Source organism: Cervus canadensis, chromosome 2 (assembly GCF_019320065.1).
Source record: "Cervus canadensis isolate Bull #8, Minnesota chromosome 2, ASM1932006v1, whole genome shotgun sequence".
Classification (NCBI taxonomy): Eukaryota; Metazoa; Chordata; class Mammalia; order Artiodactyla; family Cervidae; genus Cervus; species Cervus canadensis.
The window spans coordinates 12,128,651-12,145,155 of NC_057387.1; the positions used below are offsets into that span (position 1 = coordinate 12,128,651).

General features: G+C 44.7%; 1 protein-coding gene across 3 annotated transcripts; it reads right to left on the reverse strand.

The window, feature by feature from the left end:
* Window positions 1-29: 29 nt before the first annotated feature.
* Window positions 30-16,245, reverse strand: LOC122431705. Of its 3 annotated transcripts, none has more exons than XM_043453092.1 (6): window positions 16,115-16,245; window positions 12,391-12,466; window positions 11,198-11,578; window positions 7,265-7,555; window positions 5,055-5,471; window positions 30-4,789 (listed from the first exon to the last, which is right to left on the reverse strand). In XM_043453092.1, exons 1-5 carry the CDS (start codon window positions 16,226-16,228, stop codon window positions 5,287-5,289), a joined length of 1,047 nt encoding a protein of 348 aa, XP_043309027.1. In that variant the 5' UTR covers window positions 16,229-16,245; the 3' UTR covers window positions 30-4,789; window positions 5,055-5,286. The 3 variants fall into 3 exon arrangements, with proteins under 3 accessions (XP_043309027.1, XP_043309036.1, XP_043309044.1); XM_043453101.1 differs by lacking the exon at window positions 12,391-12,466 and adding an exon at window positions 14,181-14,288 and having other exon boundaries at window positions 16,115-16,223; XM_043453109.1 differs by lacking the exon at window positions 12,391-12,466 and having other exon boundaries at window positions 16,115-16,239.
* Window positions 16,246-16,505: the final 260 nt, after the last annotated feature.

The window sequence follows — 16,505 nt, forward strand, 5'->3', positions numbered from 1 at the left end:
ATTAATAATATAAATAGACCAATCACAAGTAATGAAATTAAATTTTAATTAAATATCTTTAAAGAAATAAAAGTCCTGAATCAGATGGTTTCACAGGTGAATTCTCTCAAACATTTAGAGAAAAACTAATACATATCCTTCTCCAACTCTTCCCAAAACTTGTAGAGAGAAGAACACTACCAAACTCATTCTAGAAGGCCACCATCACACTAATACCAAGGTCAGACAAAGATATCACATACACAAAAATTACAAGTCAATGTTAGAGACACAGTCACAGAAATCCTCAACCAAATACTAGCAAACTGAATCTGACAACGCACTGAAAAAAATCATACAATACAATCAAGAGAGATTTGTGCTAGGGAGGCAAGGATTGTTGACTATATAGAGTTCAAGAGCTTTAGTATCCAACACTTAGATTTCAACTCCAGCTCTGCCACCTATTAGTTACGTGCCATTTTCTGGGAATAATAATGGTATTTGCATGATAGGATTGCAGTTTATTCTTGGAGGCCTCAATACCAACTGTCTTTAAACAACAGCCCAGAATAATTGTACCCTGTCACACAGTCTTGTGAAAGTACTGTGGAGAAAAATAAAGCATTAAGGAGGAAGGAGGCCACCAGAAAGAGTTTGCAGTTTTATATAGGGAGTTCAGGGGTCTTACTGAGAAGTTAACATCTGAACAAAGACCTGAAGTAGGTCAGGAAATGAGACATGTGGATACCTGGAAGGAGAGAATTCTAGAGAGGAAAGAGCACGCACAGATTATAGAAGGAATAGCAGGAAGCCCAATATCCTAGAGTGCATTAAGGAAGGAGGGGAGTTAGGAAGATGAGGTCAAATGATACAGGACCTTCCAGATAAAGGGAGCTAATGGGGTGGTTCCGAGCTCACGAGTAATGTGATGCAACTTAGGTTTTGAAAAGATTCATCTGGGTGATATTTTGAAAATAGATATTAAAGGATTAGGGACAAAAATGAGAGACTCTGAGGCAACTGTGATAATCCAGGTGAGAAACAATGACCCAATTAAACCAAGGAGGTGATGAGAGGAGAAGCATTTTGTTACAAACATTTTTTTTCATATAGATGTACAAAAATAAGTATTCAAATATGTATAGAATGCTGAGATATATTGTCTAACAGAGAGTGAAAAAGAAATGAAAATGAAAAAATAAAGAACGAAGTCAAGGATAAAGCAAGGTTTTATGGCTAGGAAAAAAAATGGAAGGATTGAGGTGACATTTGGAAGGATGAGAAACTCTATAGGAAGAATGTTTTGGGAGTTTGAGCTTAAACCTGTCAAGATAGAGATACCTATTATACATGCACATGGAGATATCAAGTAAACAGTTGGATATTCACACTATGGAGTCCAGGGACAGATTGTATCTCTAAGCCCTTTTTGCCACAGAAGGTCACAGGATTACTGCACAGCCAGAGCACCAAAAAGAAATGAGTGTAGACAGTGAAGCAAGGTCATCTGGGTATGAACATCGGCCATTCAAAAATTTAGAGGTTGGAATGATACTGATAAAGGAAACTTTGGAGCAACCATCCAGTAGGCAGAAAATAATGGTGACTGCAAAGTGAAAATAGTGTTTCCAGGAAGCATAGGTCCACTGTGGCTGAGAACTTATAGGAAATAAGGACTGAAAATTGACCACTGGATTTAACAACATAAAGTCAGCATAGTGACCAGACAAAGCAGACTCAATGGAGAGGTAGGGGTAATGCATAGAAAGAGGGAGAAAGAAATTGAGAGAAAGAAATTTCCTCAAATAAGGCATACAGATTGCCAGTTCAACATGTTCAACATGAACAATTTGAGAAAAGCAATTCAGGACCACAAGCAGTTTCCACTTCATCAGCACTATGATGGATAAAATTAAAAAAACAAGAGTTCGAGATGCTGTGGAGAAATTCTCATATATTGCTGGTGGAAATGTAAAAGAGTTGCAGCTGCAGGTGGAAGATGGGAATGAGAGAAGAAGAGCAAGTAGAGGAAGATTTAGGAAGGATAACACAACAGATGATAGTGACTGTTTGGGTATCTGGAATGACAGAGAGAAAGAATTGAAATGAGTGAGATTATTATACCCTCCCTGCGATTATGCCTACATCACTTACAACTAGGGAGAGTACTTAACATCAATAGACTTTAATTTTCCATTTGTATATTGGGGATTTCATTATCACATAATTCTTGAACATTCAAGAATAATAATGGAAAGGGAAGCTGACTTGAGAATAGGGATGCTGAAATCCACAACACACATTGTATGAGAGGAAGGAATTCCCACAAGACCCAAGAAGAAGAAGCATCTCTGCTCCAGGTGTCTCCTCTGAACCAGAGGGAAGGACCGCTCATTGCATGTCTCCCACCCACATCTACCATCTTATTGTCCTCCTAAGGAGCAATTCCACTTTCAGCCACCAACTGCTTCATCCATCATCAGGATGAACTCATTCCATGTTGAGGCACCTGAGTCAGAACCAGGATCCTTGGAAAAGGAGCAAATGGAAGATAATCTCTGAATACTCCAAGATTCCAAGGTCTTCAGTGACCATGTGGCAAAGGATAAGATATGAATGCTGGAATTATCTAACACTAGATTTAAGAATTTGCTCTGATACCAACTATATATTGTCCTACAAAATAGGAACAGTAATATCTACTCTAAAGACTTCTTATAAGAAGAAATAATATTTATAAAATTCACAGGACAAAGCCTGGTTCAATACAGGCTTGGAATGTTGAGTTCCTTTTCTTTTTCTTTTTTGTCTTATGCTTTGAGAGGCAAGGTAGGTGGGAGGGGGTCAATGGGTTATCACACCTTACACTGCTTTTGGATTGATGGCACTGACACAGCCATGACCGGTCACCTGGGATTCCAGTGAGAGAGGTCATCTTCTCTCTGAGCCTTCTGTTCAACCTGAGCTAAACAGGCTAAAAACAGCCTTACTATGGAAACTCTATTTCTTCATTATCCATGTACCATCCAGCAGGATACTAGCATTGCTTCATAATGCTCAAGCTTTTAAGTCAGAATCTTGCTTTCTGAGGTCAGAAATGAAGCAGCTAAGCTTGCTGAGGTGGAAGTGGAATCAGGAGACCCAGACATCTAGATCAGCAGACAAGGGACCACAAATCATAGAAATATAGTGAGTCTATCTCTGACTCAAGAGCTGGAACTCAAGGCAGAAAGCAAAGGCTTTGATGAGGTGAGGACCCTCAGGAAGTGGATAAGCTCCCACACAATTCAGTGCAGGCTGCCTCAGCTCATCAGGAGGCTGGAGGTGTGTAGGGAAGCCAGGTAGAGTGATTGAAGGTCATCAAGTTAATCTTGCTTCCTTGTGGACTTATTATCAAAAAGACTTCTGTAGACTGTGTTCTGGGTCTCAGTCTGCTGAGTGGGAGCTAGGTGGAGGCTGGCTTACACCCTTCACAGACAGAGGTGCTTATCTCTTAGCACTGGCCTCCTAAAGGCACAGCACCCTTCTGAGGGAGGTACAGCTGAGGTTAGTAGAGAAGAGTGATGACCAACCCAAGGCAAACTGTGGTAGGGGATTGGGTTTTGTTCAATGTGTCTGAAAAGGTCAGATGTGGAAGAGACCATTTCCAAATTTTAAGGAACATATAGAACATGTGACCTGGAAGGGGGCTTTGTGTTGGATCGTAGAATTCAAACAACATGGATGAGAGGAAGGGACAGGGCAGGCATCACCATTTCAGGCAGAAGGACGTGAGTGAGCAAAGAGGAGGCTGACTAGGATCTGAGGCTAGCAGGTTGTGGGGGCTGAGGGTCAGAAGAATCAGGAGAGAGCTGGTTCAGATTTTCCTTAAAATTCACTCCTTATAGCAGCTTCATCAGAGTCTGTGTGTTGCACTTCCATTCTAATGACCCCCACCCCAGACAGGAAAGGCCTGAGGATGATTTCCTAAGACTATAAATCCAGCCTGGGTCCTTCTCTGAGACAGAAAAGGTTTGGAAGGGCTAGAAACAGTACAAATTCCTCTTCCCACTTCACAGGAGGTAGATTTGAGGTCCATGAACTGAAGCTGAGGTTAGTACTAGTGATCAGGAACAAGGGATGTGGCATAGGGTATAATGTACACTGGATATTCCCCCAATGTACATACAGACACACACACACAATGCCCAACATGCAACTTTTGCCCTACACAGGGCGCAAAGCAAAACTCAGGACAGTCCTTTATGGACTCCCACCTACCCATGTGGCTTCCATAGATTCCCAGATCAGCACCCAGCACCAAGGTCCTAAACTCTTCCTCCGTGGTCTGGTAAATATCTTCCACACAGTCCCCATGCCTGAGCTTATGTCCTCAGGAAGATATACCCCACCACACAGGAGAGGCTGTGGGGATTATCATGTGTAGGAAGGTCCTCTTTGGAAAGCTTCAGGAGAAGAGGGGCCAGGCACTGAGTCGATGATGGAAGAAGAGGATTCGTCCGGTAGGGTGAGGATCCTGAGTGGGAGGGCACTTGGGGAGGTGTCAGAGGATGTCAGAAGGACACATGTACCCAGAGAGTTGGCAGCAGGAAAGTCAGAGTAACACAGACCAGGGGCAGCTGGAGCCTAACCAGAGCTGGGAGAGGCAGGTGCCTGCAGGAATCAGGCTATGAGTGGAGGTGTCCTAGGAGTGCAGAGTGTCCTGCTTCCTCCAATTAAATTATCTTCATGGGCCCACTTTCTGGCTTGTGGACCTCACTGCAGACTCTAAAAGACTCCTTTTCTTCTAAGTATGTTCACCAATTACCTATGAATGGAAGACAGAGGGTTTATAAAGAGCTGAGAGAGGCCCCAGAGTGATCCACATGGAACCAATGCTGCTGATATGAACTGCATGTGAATTCCCCCAAAGTGACCAGCTCTACATTGGCCCCACGTTTGAAATGTTCTTTGTAAATACCACTGACCACATGGTGAGAGACAGCAGGGCCAGGAACAGCAGATGACTGGGTTGACAGACCCAGGAGAAAGATCCATGAGAGCCCAGGCTGGGCACAGCTCCCAGTTCTCACCTTGTATGTGGCCTCTCCAGATGCCTGCTGGCTCAGCTCTGCATACTGGTCTCCACCATCGTTGTTCCTCTGATTCTCCTGAGTCATACACAGAGTGAAGCTTGAACCTTGGCTTTGAAAACATATACCTTCCCCCATGGCAATGAACCCCAAGGCCAAGCCTATACCCACCTTCCCCTTCCCCAGAGATAATCCTTGAACAGCAAAATAAAGGAGGAAGGCAGCCAAAGGTTCAGTGGGGGAGGGATGGGAAGTGGGGTGGGAAGGAGAAGTGAAACCAGCCTCTTTCAGTCTTCATCTTCCTCTTCTTCCCACGTGTCTTCCAAAGGAACAGTCCAACTCCAAGGATCAACAGCATAACCACAACAGCCTTTATGATGCATGGCAGGGGGTCAGCACTGACCTGTCCATGTGAATCTGTTTTCCTCACACAGAGAGAATGAAGAAAGTTAAGGAAAGACAGAACTTGTAATACCCATTGCCAAGGGGAGATATAGAGAGAGGAGATGGTGAAGTCTGAGCGAAAGAGAAAGAAGTGAGGCAGTATCATTCATTCACCCAGGTCCCGAGCTCCTGCTTGATGCCAGAGATGCTGAGAGGAGCAAGCCAGGGTCACAGAGGGGGAGGACTGAAAATACCAAAGTCTTCCAGCCAGAGAGATGGCAGTGCCATAGAAGTTTATACCTTGTACACTGGTCTTCAAGGAGGGCCTCCCAGAGGAGGTGATGCAAAAACTGAGCCTTGAGGGAGGAATAGGAGTTTACCAGACATTCAGACTGGGCACAACTTTCCAAGAAGGAGTGGAAATGGCTGTTTCCACTTTCATTTGTTCCATGACAGATCTCCAGCCCTAGGGGTTGCAATCACCCTAGACCAGCAGGCAGGAGAGGGTAGGGCAAGGGCGAGCTGGGCAAGGAGGATCGGAGGGAGGAAGAGGCTCTTTCCAGAGGGTCTTATGGGTCATACTGAGTGTTGAACTTTCTCTGAGACTCCAGAATGGGACCAAGGGAAAGGTATCATGAGATTTTAAGTTATCAGCTCCCACCAGCAGCTCATGGGAGATGGGTAGAGGTGCTGGACTGCACACAAGATACCAGGTCATTCATGCAGTGAAATATTAACTGAACAATGCTAGAAGCTTTGTTTGGTATAAGAATTAAAAGGAGAACAGGACAAGTCCTCTGCCCTCAAGGTGTTCCAGGCTATGGAGAAGACAAACCTAACAATAGCATTGCTACTCAGTGTGGGTGGCCATGGACTGCTCCTTAAAGGGGATGATGCCTGAGGCAGGGCAGTTACAGCAGCTGCAATGCCTGTGCAACATGAGATTGAGCCACCTTTTGTTCAACTTGATTCATAACAGAACTATAACTAAGTGCAGGACATGGGCTACATGCCCAAGACTTGAGGAAAATCCTTCAATAGGAATAAGTAAGGAAGTGAAAAACTCTTGACTTGGGAGGTTTGATGGTAGAGGAAATAGCACTTCCAGAGGCTCAGAAGCTTGCAACTTCAGGACACATTCAGGGGAGCCAAGCAAACAATTCAGTGTGCAGTGCGTGAGGTAAGGAACATGGGCAGAGGAGCTTCAGAGCTCTGAATCCTGAAGGAGTCCCTGGGCCAGACTCCTACAGATGATACAGACCAATCACAAAATCCAATTGCTTTTTAAAAGACTACGCACTATGGATAATGAATGAGGTAGGAGAAGTGCTGGAAAACTATTGTCCTGGACCAGATCTGACACTGCCCTGCAGCATCTGGGAGGGAAGGAGCTCCCCGGAGGGCAACAGGCAGGCAGGTGCAGGCAGCAGGGAGCATGGGTCAGGAGAGGGGTGAGCCCTCAGAGAAGTATATCTCTAGTGAATGCTTTTGCTGTTGCAGCTCTAGTTCTCTTCGCCTCCCCCACACTACCCCTGCTCTGCCTCCAGGGCCAGCTAGGACGGGGAATAGATCATCTTGAGCTGGGTGGACAAGATTTTCAATAAAAACGAATCCCTGTTTCTTGAGGGAAATGTGGGGATGGAGTTGTATTGGCAGGCAAGGTCTTGAGAGACAGTTGAAAGCAGACATGCTGTGGCTGTACATATCAGACTCCTTTATGGGGTGACCCATTAAAAGGTGGGGCTAATAACATGGTCGGGAGAAAAGCCCATGACCCTCACCGCCGAGTTCTGACACTGCCCCTCCCCTCTGGCGGGTGCACTCACCAGAGACACAGATTTCTCCAAGGTCTAAGGCGGCAGTTTTCTGGTCCACCTGGTTGCTGACCACACAGGTCAAGCTGGCAGTGGGTTGGCCCAGGGGCAGACTCAGAGCCAGGGTCCAGGAGTCTGAGGGTGGATCCAGCATTATTCTCTGCTCCCTGGGAAGGCCCATGCTCCCCCAGGTCACCTTCAGATCCTCTGTGTCCCGTGAGGCTGTGCACTCCAGGGTAGCATTGCACCAGCCTGGTGTGATGGATGCGGATTTGACCAGGATCTGGGGAAGGGGTGCAGGATCTGGGAGAGAAAAGACAAAAGAATGGGGCTCACATGATTGCAGAACATTTCAGTCTGCACATTCTCATCCATCATCTCACTGAAACCCTGGCATTCTCCCCTTAATGGTAGTGAACACATTTTACAGATAAAACACAATTTGCAGAACTAGAACAAATAATTTCACAATTTGTATGGAAATACAAAAGAACCTCGAATAGCCAAAGCAATCTTGAGAAAGAAGAATGAACCAGAGGAATCAACCTTCCTGACTTCAGATTGTAATACAGAGTTACACTTCAAGACAGTATGGTACTGGCACAAAAACAGAAATATAGATCAACGGAACAAGATAGAAAGCCCAGAAATAAACCCATGCACCTATGGGTACCTTATTTTTTTAACAAAGGAGGCAAGAATATACAATGGGGCAAAGACAGCCTCTTCAGTAAATGGTGCTGGGAAAACTGGTCAACCACTTGTAAAATAATGAAACTAGAACACTTTCTAATACCATACACAAAAACAAACTCAAAATGAATTAAAGATCTAAACATAAGACCAGAAACTATAAAACTCCTAGACGAAAACAGGCAAAACACTCTTCGACATAAATCACAGCAGGATCCTCTATGACCCACCTTCCAGAGTAATGGAAATAAAAGCAAAAATAAACAAATGGGACCTAATTAAATTTAAAAGCTTTTGCACAATGAAGGAAACTACAAGCAAGGTGAAAAGACAACCCTCAGAATGGGAGAAAATAATAGCAAACAAAGCAAACTGACAATTAATCTCAAAAATATACAAGCAGCTCCTGCATCTCTATGCCAGAAAAATAAACGACCCAATAAAAAAATGGGCCAAAGAACTAAACAGTGAGCTGCAACAGCAAAAGCATTCACTAAAGAACTAAACTTTTTTCTCCAGAGAAGACATACAGATGGCTAAGAAACACATGAAAAGATGCTCAACATCACTCATTATCAGAGAAATGCAAACCAAAATGACAATGGGGTACCATCTCATGCTAGTCAGAATGGCTGCTATCAAAAAGTCTACAAACAATAAATGCTGGAGAGGGTGCGGAGAAAAGTGTAAAACTTTTCTTACACAGTGTAAAAACCCTCTTACACTGTTGGTGGGAATACAAACTAGTATAGCCACTATAAACAGCAGTGTGGAGATTCCTTAAAAAACTGGAAATAGAACTGCCATACCACCCAGCAATCCCACTGCTAGGCATACATGCTGAGGAAAACAGAATTGAAAGAGACACATATACCCCAATGTTCACCGCAGCACTGTTTACAATAGCCAGGACATGGAAGCAACCTAGATGTCCATCAGCAGACGAATGGATAAGAAAGCAGTGGTACATATACACAATGGAATATTACTCAGCCATTAAAAAGAATGCATTTGGATCAGTTCTAATGAGGTGGATGAAACTAGCCTACTATACAGAGTGAAGTAAGTCAGAAAGGAAAACACCAATACAGTATACTAACGTATATATATGGAATTTAGAAAGATGGTAACAATGACCCAGAGAAGGCAATGGCACCCCACTCCAGTACTCTTTTGCCTGGAAAATCCCATGGATGGAGGAGCCTGGTAGGCTTCAGTCCATGGGGTCGCTAAGAGTTGGACACAACTGAATGACTGAACGACTGAACAACTTCACTTTCATGCATTGGAGAAGGAAATGGCAACCCACTCCAGTGTTCTTGCCTGGAGAATCCTAGGGATGGGGAAGCCTGGTGGGCTGCCATCTATGGGGTTGCACAGAGTCAGACACGACTGAAGCGACTTAGCAGCAACAGCAGCAATGATGACCCTATATGCGAGACAGCAAAAGAGACACAAATGTAAAGAACAGTCTTTTGGACTCTGTTGGAGAAGGCGAGGGTGAGATGATTTGAGATAATAGCATTAAAACCTATATATTATCATATGTGAAACAGATCGCCAGTCCAGGTTCGATGCATGAGACAGGGTGCTCAGGGCTGGTGCACTGGGATGACCCTGAGTGATGGGATGGGGAGGGAGGTGGGAGGGGGGTTCAGGATGGGGAACGCATGTACACCCATGGCTGATTCATGTCAATGTATGGCAAAAACCACTACAATATTGTAAAGTAATTAGCCTCCAATTAAAATAAATAAATTAATTTTTTTAAAACCCACGATTTGCCAAATACTTAACACACAGCAAGTAACAACAAAGAGAGGAGCCACTGAGGTAAGTTGTATGTGATTTTACTAAATTGTGTGTGTGTTTAGAAAGCCTTGAATATCTCCAACCAGAAAATAAACCCTGATCCCACTTTCCCAATACCCATTATTTCTAAGAAAATTGGGTTTCTCCTAGAAGCAATAGAAGTCTGGGACAGAAGGCCTAGTCCTAGATCAGCATCTTGCCCTTCTCTCTTGCACAGATAATGCTTGAAATTGTATAGCCTCTAGAGAAGAGAGACACCTGGTTAGCACTGGGACCCCAGAGAAATGTTCTGTGCTCACAGGGATGGACAAATTTGTGGGAGATACAGTGGTAGCAACTACTGTGGTGAGTCTGAGTCTGGTTAGAACATGCCACTGAACTTGAGACATGATATACCAATCAGTTGGTTGTAGAAATCACATGGGAACCTAAAGCAACAACAGTCAATCTCTCATAGCAGATATTTTCCTAGGCAGGCAGACTTTAGGGAAAAAAGTGTTGACTAAGTGAGGGTCTCTGGAAATGTTACAGAGTAACTTTTCTCCTACATCTACTGAAGGCTTCTAGAGCTGGATTGGTGGAATCTTTGCCGGTGAGGCTGGTCTTGGGCTGGCGCTGAGTAAAAGGAGAAGGAGGTACAGACTACCCATGGATTTCTGAATTGTGATGGATGAATAATGGACCCCAAATAAGTCCAAATCCAATCCTCAGAACCTGTGACTATATTAGGTTATGTGGCAAGCTGAAATTAAGGTAACAGATGGAATTAAGGCTGCTAATCAGCTTGCTTTAAAATAAGGAGAGTATTTTGATTACTTGGATGGGACCAATATAATCACAAGTGTCATCAAACATGGAAGGAAGAAGAGGATGAGGTCAAAGGGATAAGATTTGAGAAGAATTGATCCCAATATTGCAGGCTTTTAAGATGGAGGAAGGTGATTATGAGCAAAATAATCTAAACAACCACTAGAAGGTGGAAAATACAAATAAATGAATCTCCTTCTGTAACCTCTAGAAAACAACAGAGCCCTGGCAATACCTTGACTTTGGCCTGGTGAGACCCATGTGTGACTTCTGACCTGTAGCTCAGAAAGCTAATAAATTTGCTTTGTGTTAAGTCTCCAAATTAAAGCAGCAACAGACAACTAATACACACATAAAGTAAACCTGGACCTAAAAAGAACAATAATTGTTATGGTAATATCACTTCCCCAAATTTCCATTCTCCTCTCCCAAAATACTAAAGTGGTTTTATCCCTGGTGTAAATATCAACTCCTCTCATCATTTGCAGTAAACCACTAACTTCCTAATTCAAAGGAGAAAAGGAGTCTGAAGGCTGGTGTCTGGAAGGGATCCTGAAAAATGGGGCCTGTGTGAAACTCCTAGCACAAAGGCAGGAGGGAAGCCATAGGGTGGGGTGAGGAGGAGTCACTCACCATAGACAGTGAGGAGGAAGACCTGGGTAAGTTCTCTTCCTCCAGTGAAGCTGGCTCGAGCCCGGTACTCCCCACTGTCCTCTCGGGTCAGGTTCTCAATCCTCAGGGATGTCACACTGGGCACATGGACCCTGTGCTGGTACTTGTCCTGGAGGTCAACCCAGGTTGGGGTGTCTTCACCTTGGTGGACTCGCAGCAGGACTCTGTACTTTGACTCAGGGCCAAAGCCCCATGAGACCTCCTCTGGGTCAGCTTCTTGCTTCTTGGTCAGATGAAACAACACAGAACCTCCTCGGATCCCCTGCAGGGGAACATGGGCTCCAGAATCCTGAACTCCAGAACCAAGTGCTCCAGAACTCTTGACTCCAGTGCTGTGGATGCCTAGGGCGTGGGACACAGGAAACATATATTTTTTTTCAGTAACAATAAAGGAGAAAACTATATAGCCTATATTTTAAACAAAATTCATCCAATATACTCCCTTGATTCTTAGGAGGCAAACTACATGATTTTGAAGCATTTCTACTATTAAATCCTAGTTCTAGTGAACTGTTACCTTGAGTAGGTAACTTTAACTAATCTGCAGTTTCCTCACCTACATTATAAATTGAATGAGATCATGGATCAAAAGCACCTAAATACTTTCTATCAATACCAAATGCATAACTGTAGGAGGAGCTTCTTAACTGACCCCTTACGTTCACATCCTATGTAGTGCCCTCCCCTGGAACGGGGCCACATCTAGAGAGTGGCTTAGGACTAGACTAGAGCAGACGTGATGGATGTCACTTGAGTGATCCTAGGTTATACAAGACTGTGACTTCCCTCTTGCTCACACTCTCTCTCTTTCATTTTCACTCTTGTTCGCTCTGAGGAACTCAGCTGCCATGTTGTCAGCTTCCCTAAGAAGGGCCCACATGACAAGAAATTGAGGGTGCCTCTGGCCAACATCCAGAGAGGAAATGGCACCCTCAGTCCAATAGCCAAGGAACTGCCTCCCATTAGCAATCCATGAGAGCTCTTGGAATCAAGATACTGATGCAGCCAAGACTCTGATTTCAGTCTTGAAGACCCTGAGCCAGAGGACTCAGCTGATCCAACTCTAAGCCCTGAACCACAGAAACTGTGAGATTATATCTGATTGTGTTTAAGGCAGTAAGTTTTGGGATAACACGTTACACAGCAATAGATACCTAATACAAACATGAAGACTGCTCTCCTTCCCGGCATCTTCAGGGCAATGTAGTAGTCAGGACAGGCTAGGCTGTGCTAGGTAATGAACAGTTACCGTACCTCAGTATCCCAGAACAAGCAGAGTTTATATCTCCTACTACAGGCCCCGTCAGAGAATGACGGAAGGATCCTAAATCAAATGTTGGAGGATTCACTACCTTGTAGCCACACCCATGAAGCTCACAGCATCCACACAGGCTCCCAGCCCCACAACAGAGATGGGAGACAGGAGAATCACACAGGAGTTTCACTGCATCTGTCCAGAAGTAGTGTGCTCTCTGCTCATGCTTTTTGGCCAGCACTCATCACAAGGCTAACTGCCAAGGACTAGAATATGAGGGGGAGAGCTAGTGATCATTTAATGAGCTCTAATGTCCTTGCTTATTTAACTTATATGCAGAGTACATCATGAGAAATGCTGGGCTGGAGGAAGCACAAACTGGAATTAATATTGCCAGGAGAAATATCAATAACCTCAGATATGCAGATGACACCACCCTTATGGCAGAAAGTGAAGAAGAACTAAAGAGCCTCTTCATGAAAGAGAAAGAGGAGAGTGAAAAGTTGGCTTAAAGCTCAACATTCAGAAAACTAAGATCATGGCATCCGGTCCCACCACTTCATGGCAAATAGATGTGGAAACAGTGGAAACAGTGGCTGACTTTATTTTTCTGGTCTCCAAAATCACTGCAGATGGTGATTGCAGTCATGAAATTAAAAGATGTTTACTCCTTGGAAGGAAAGTTATGACCAACCTAGATAGCATATTAAAAAGCAGAGGCATTACTTTGTCAACAAAGTTTCGTCTAGTCAAGGCTATGGTTTTTCCAGTGGTCATGTATGGATGTGAGAGCTGGACTATAAAGTAAGCTGAGTGCCAAAGAATTGGTGCTTTTGAACTGTGGTGTCGGAGAAGACTTCTGAGAGTCTCTTGGACTGCAAGAAGATCCAACTAGTCCATCCTAAAAGAGATCAGTCCTGGGTGTTCATTGCAAAGACTGATGTTGAAGCTGAAACCCCAATACTTTGGCCACCTGATGCTAAGAGCTGACTTATCTGAAAAGACCCTGATGCTGGGAAAGATTGAGGGCAGGAGGAGAAGGGAACGACAGAGGGTGAGATGGTTGGATGGCATCACTGACTAAATGGACATGGGTTTGGTTGGACTCCGGGAGTTGGTGATGGACAGGGAGTCCTGGTGTGCTGAGGTTCATGGGGTTGCAAAGAGTCGGACACGACTGAGCGACTGAACTGAACTGAACTGTCCTTGTGACCCTGAGTTGTAACCAGTGGGCACATTTGCTGCAAGGCCACCACCTCCTGAGCCCACCCTCCCTCTTCATACATAGGCCCAAGGGATCTGATACCCTCTGTCCTTTCTGGGGACCAGGTAGGACAGAACAGAATGGGGGAAAGTGCCCTATCCTAAAAAGATGATCAATCTGCTTCTTCCATCAGGTCAGGATTCATCTGCTGTGATTGGTCTCAGCCTTCTTTCCAATTCAATAAAATCTCATCATTTCAGACCTGTCTCCCTCCCGCTGCTGCTGCTGCTAAGTCACTTAAGTCACGTCCGACTCTGTGCGACCCCATAGACGGCAGCCCACCAGGCTCCTCTGTCCCTGGGATTCTCCAGGCAAGAACACTGGAGTGGGTTGCCATTTCCTTCTCCAATACATGAAAGTGAAAAGTGAAAGTAAATTCGCTCAGTTGTGTCAGACTCTTAGCGACCCCATGGACTGCAGCCTACCAGGCTCCTCCGTCCATGGGATTTTCCAGGCAAGAGTACTGGAGTGGGGTGCCATTGCCTTCTCCTCTGTCTCCCTCCTATTGTACTTATTCTCCTTCCCGGCTCTCACTGGAAGCAGAGAATAGCATATGCTAGTGTGCACATGCCCAAGGGTTTCAGATATTTCTTTGTATTCATTTAATCACTAACTCATTTAATCAGGCATCTCCTCCAGGTCAGGCTTCAGGGGGCATCTGTCCAGACCCCCCCTTGTCACAGAAGAGGAAGCTTCTCAGGAGGTGGACTTGTGCTGGGCAGAGCTGCTCCTGGCACCAGGGCTCCCCGATCCCAGCCCAGCGCTTCTCCCCTGCAGGAGCTCCCATCTGCTCCCCACCCTGTCCCTGTCCTCCCCAGGGGCTCCCATCCCAGCACTGTTGTCTCATCACCAGGATCTGAGCAGCTCCTGGAGGCTCATCCTCCAGTTTTCCTCTCTTGAAACAAGGAAGCAAGAACTTTGAAGGTCTTAGCAGGGCAGGAACTTCTTGCCAGCTGAGGGTGAAACAACCACCCAGCCAGACTCCCCACTTGCTGGGGGAAAAAAACAAAACAAAACAGGAACCAGGGAGAGATGAAGCTCAGCCCTCAGGCTACAGAGAGGATCCACTCAGAAGGGAATAGTGAGCCCACCTGTGAGGACGATGGAAGACAATTTTGAAAGAAAAGGAAGAGGGCAAGAGCTGTGATCTACCAAAGGTCTAATCCTGAAGGAGAAAAGAAAGTCAGAGAGAGTGTAGTTAAAAACAAGATAGTGTAAAAGTTTACTTAATGTAATAATGTAAAATTTACCATTAACAAATCAACTTAAAACTGTGTCCATTTCTCCCTCTCTCTTATGTAATCTGCCAACCCGAAAGACTATGGACAAAACCCTAAATAACAGAACAGGTTTTCCACTTAAAAATTGAAGAGTAAAGAAGGTCTACATTTTACTGTTGGCATAGAGTTTTCATGTTAAAAGGGAAGTAATGTTTTGCAAAGCTCATTGTTAATTCAAGACATCTCTTTATAAACAGTCTCTAATTCATTAATTTTCATATAACTCCTACAAGTTCATTTAGTCCCTGGGATACTAAAAAAAGGCTTTCCAACTTTCTCCAGATTTCATAATTTAGTGGGCATTTCCTCATTAGTTTATATTTAATTTCCATATACATAATCATATAACCTTCCAGGAAGTCATGTATGTGATTAGGGTTTTGTCCAGTCTTGAGTTCACTGTTCACTTAATTCCCCGTAGTTTCTACATCACTTTCTCTTCTCTTTTCCCCGAGTTCACCCACCTCAAGAGCCCACATTACCAGTCGATTGTTCCTTCCATAGTTTTGCCATATTCTTACAACAGGTGGATATACAGAAACCCTTAAACTTAAGACGCTGCTCTTCCTTTTACAAAAGCAGAATTTCATTTCATTGTATTTAACATCCTGCATCTTTCCCAAGAAATCAAGACTACAGTTGCTTTCTCCATCTCAGACAGAGTTCTAGTCAACCACCTCCTCCACAGGACAGCAACACAGACTGTCAGATTCCCTCTGGGTTGTTCCCCAGCCTGTCCAAGTCAAGGAGCCAGGCTCTTAGTCTCTCTCCCTCTCTGCAGGCCGCTCTGGGTTCTCCAGACTTCCCATTACTGCTGCAGAGACAGCCTTACCTCCCTCGAATGTTTCCCTTAAAATAGTGAAGGCTGTCTGAGCTCAGGTGTTGTAGACTTGCCACAACCAGGAGGTCATTTTGCTCTTCTGTTCACCCCAGAACTCTAAACCAAATGCACTGCATTTGCTAAATAATTACAAAGCTGTTATTTCTTTTTGTTCACCAAGGACATTAGGCACAGAAAAGGCACCCTGCCTCCCTGTTCCACCCAAAGGCCCTCCCTCCCAGGAGCCTGGGCCACTCACTGAGGAGGAGGCTGATGAATCCCAGGAACCTGAAGGCCCAGTGGAGGCAGAGGTCTTCTGAGCAGGGCCCCATCTCAGTCTGCCTGACACCCTGTGCAGTTGCAGAAGAAGCATCTAGATGGAGCAGAAAGAGCTCCTCTCAGAAAGAGAGGAGGGAGTGTCACTCAAAGGGCATTTATACTATTCTCCACCCCTAGGGCGGGGCTAGCATGTTCTGGTTTGCAGTCCACCAGCCTGTACTAAGCCACTCAGAGATTTCCTATTACTATTGCCAGCATCTACAGTAGGACGTCAATAAACAATTGCAGAGTAAAATACTGCACTGCTTCACTATGTTGGAGATGCCCATCCTGTGGTCATACCAGACTGTTAATCTCACACTCCCATACTA

What these genes read in the sequence shown, in the direction of transcription:
- LOC122431705 (XM_043453092.1), bottom strand. Translation starts at nt 16,228, where the DNA reads ATGCTTCTTCTGCAACTGCACAGGGTGTCAGGCAGACTGAGATGGGGC. An exon ending in ATTCATCAGCCTCCTCCTCA is followed by an intron (nt 12,467 to 16,114) that starts GTGAGTGGCCCA and finishes TTCATTACCTAG; the next exon opens with CACAGCCTAGCCTGTCCTGA. An exon ending in CTTCCTCCTCACTGTCTATG is followed by an intron (nt 7,556 to 11,197) that starts GTGAGTGACTCC and finishes TTTCTCTCCCAG; the next exon opens with ATCCTGCACCCCTTCCCCAG.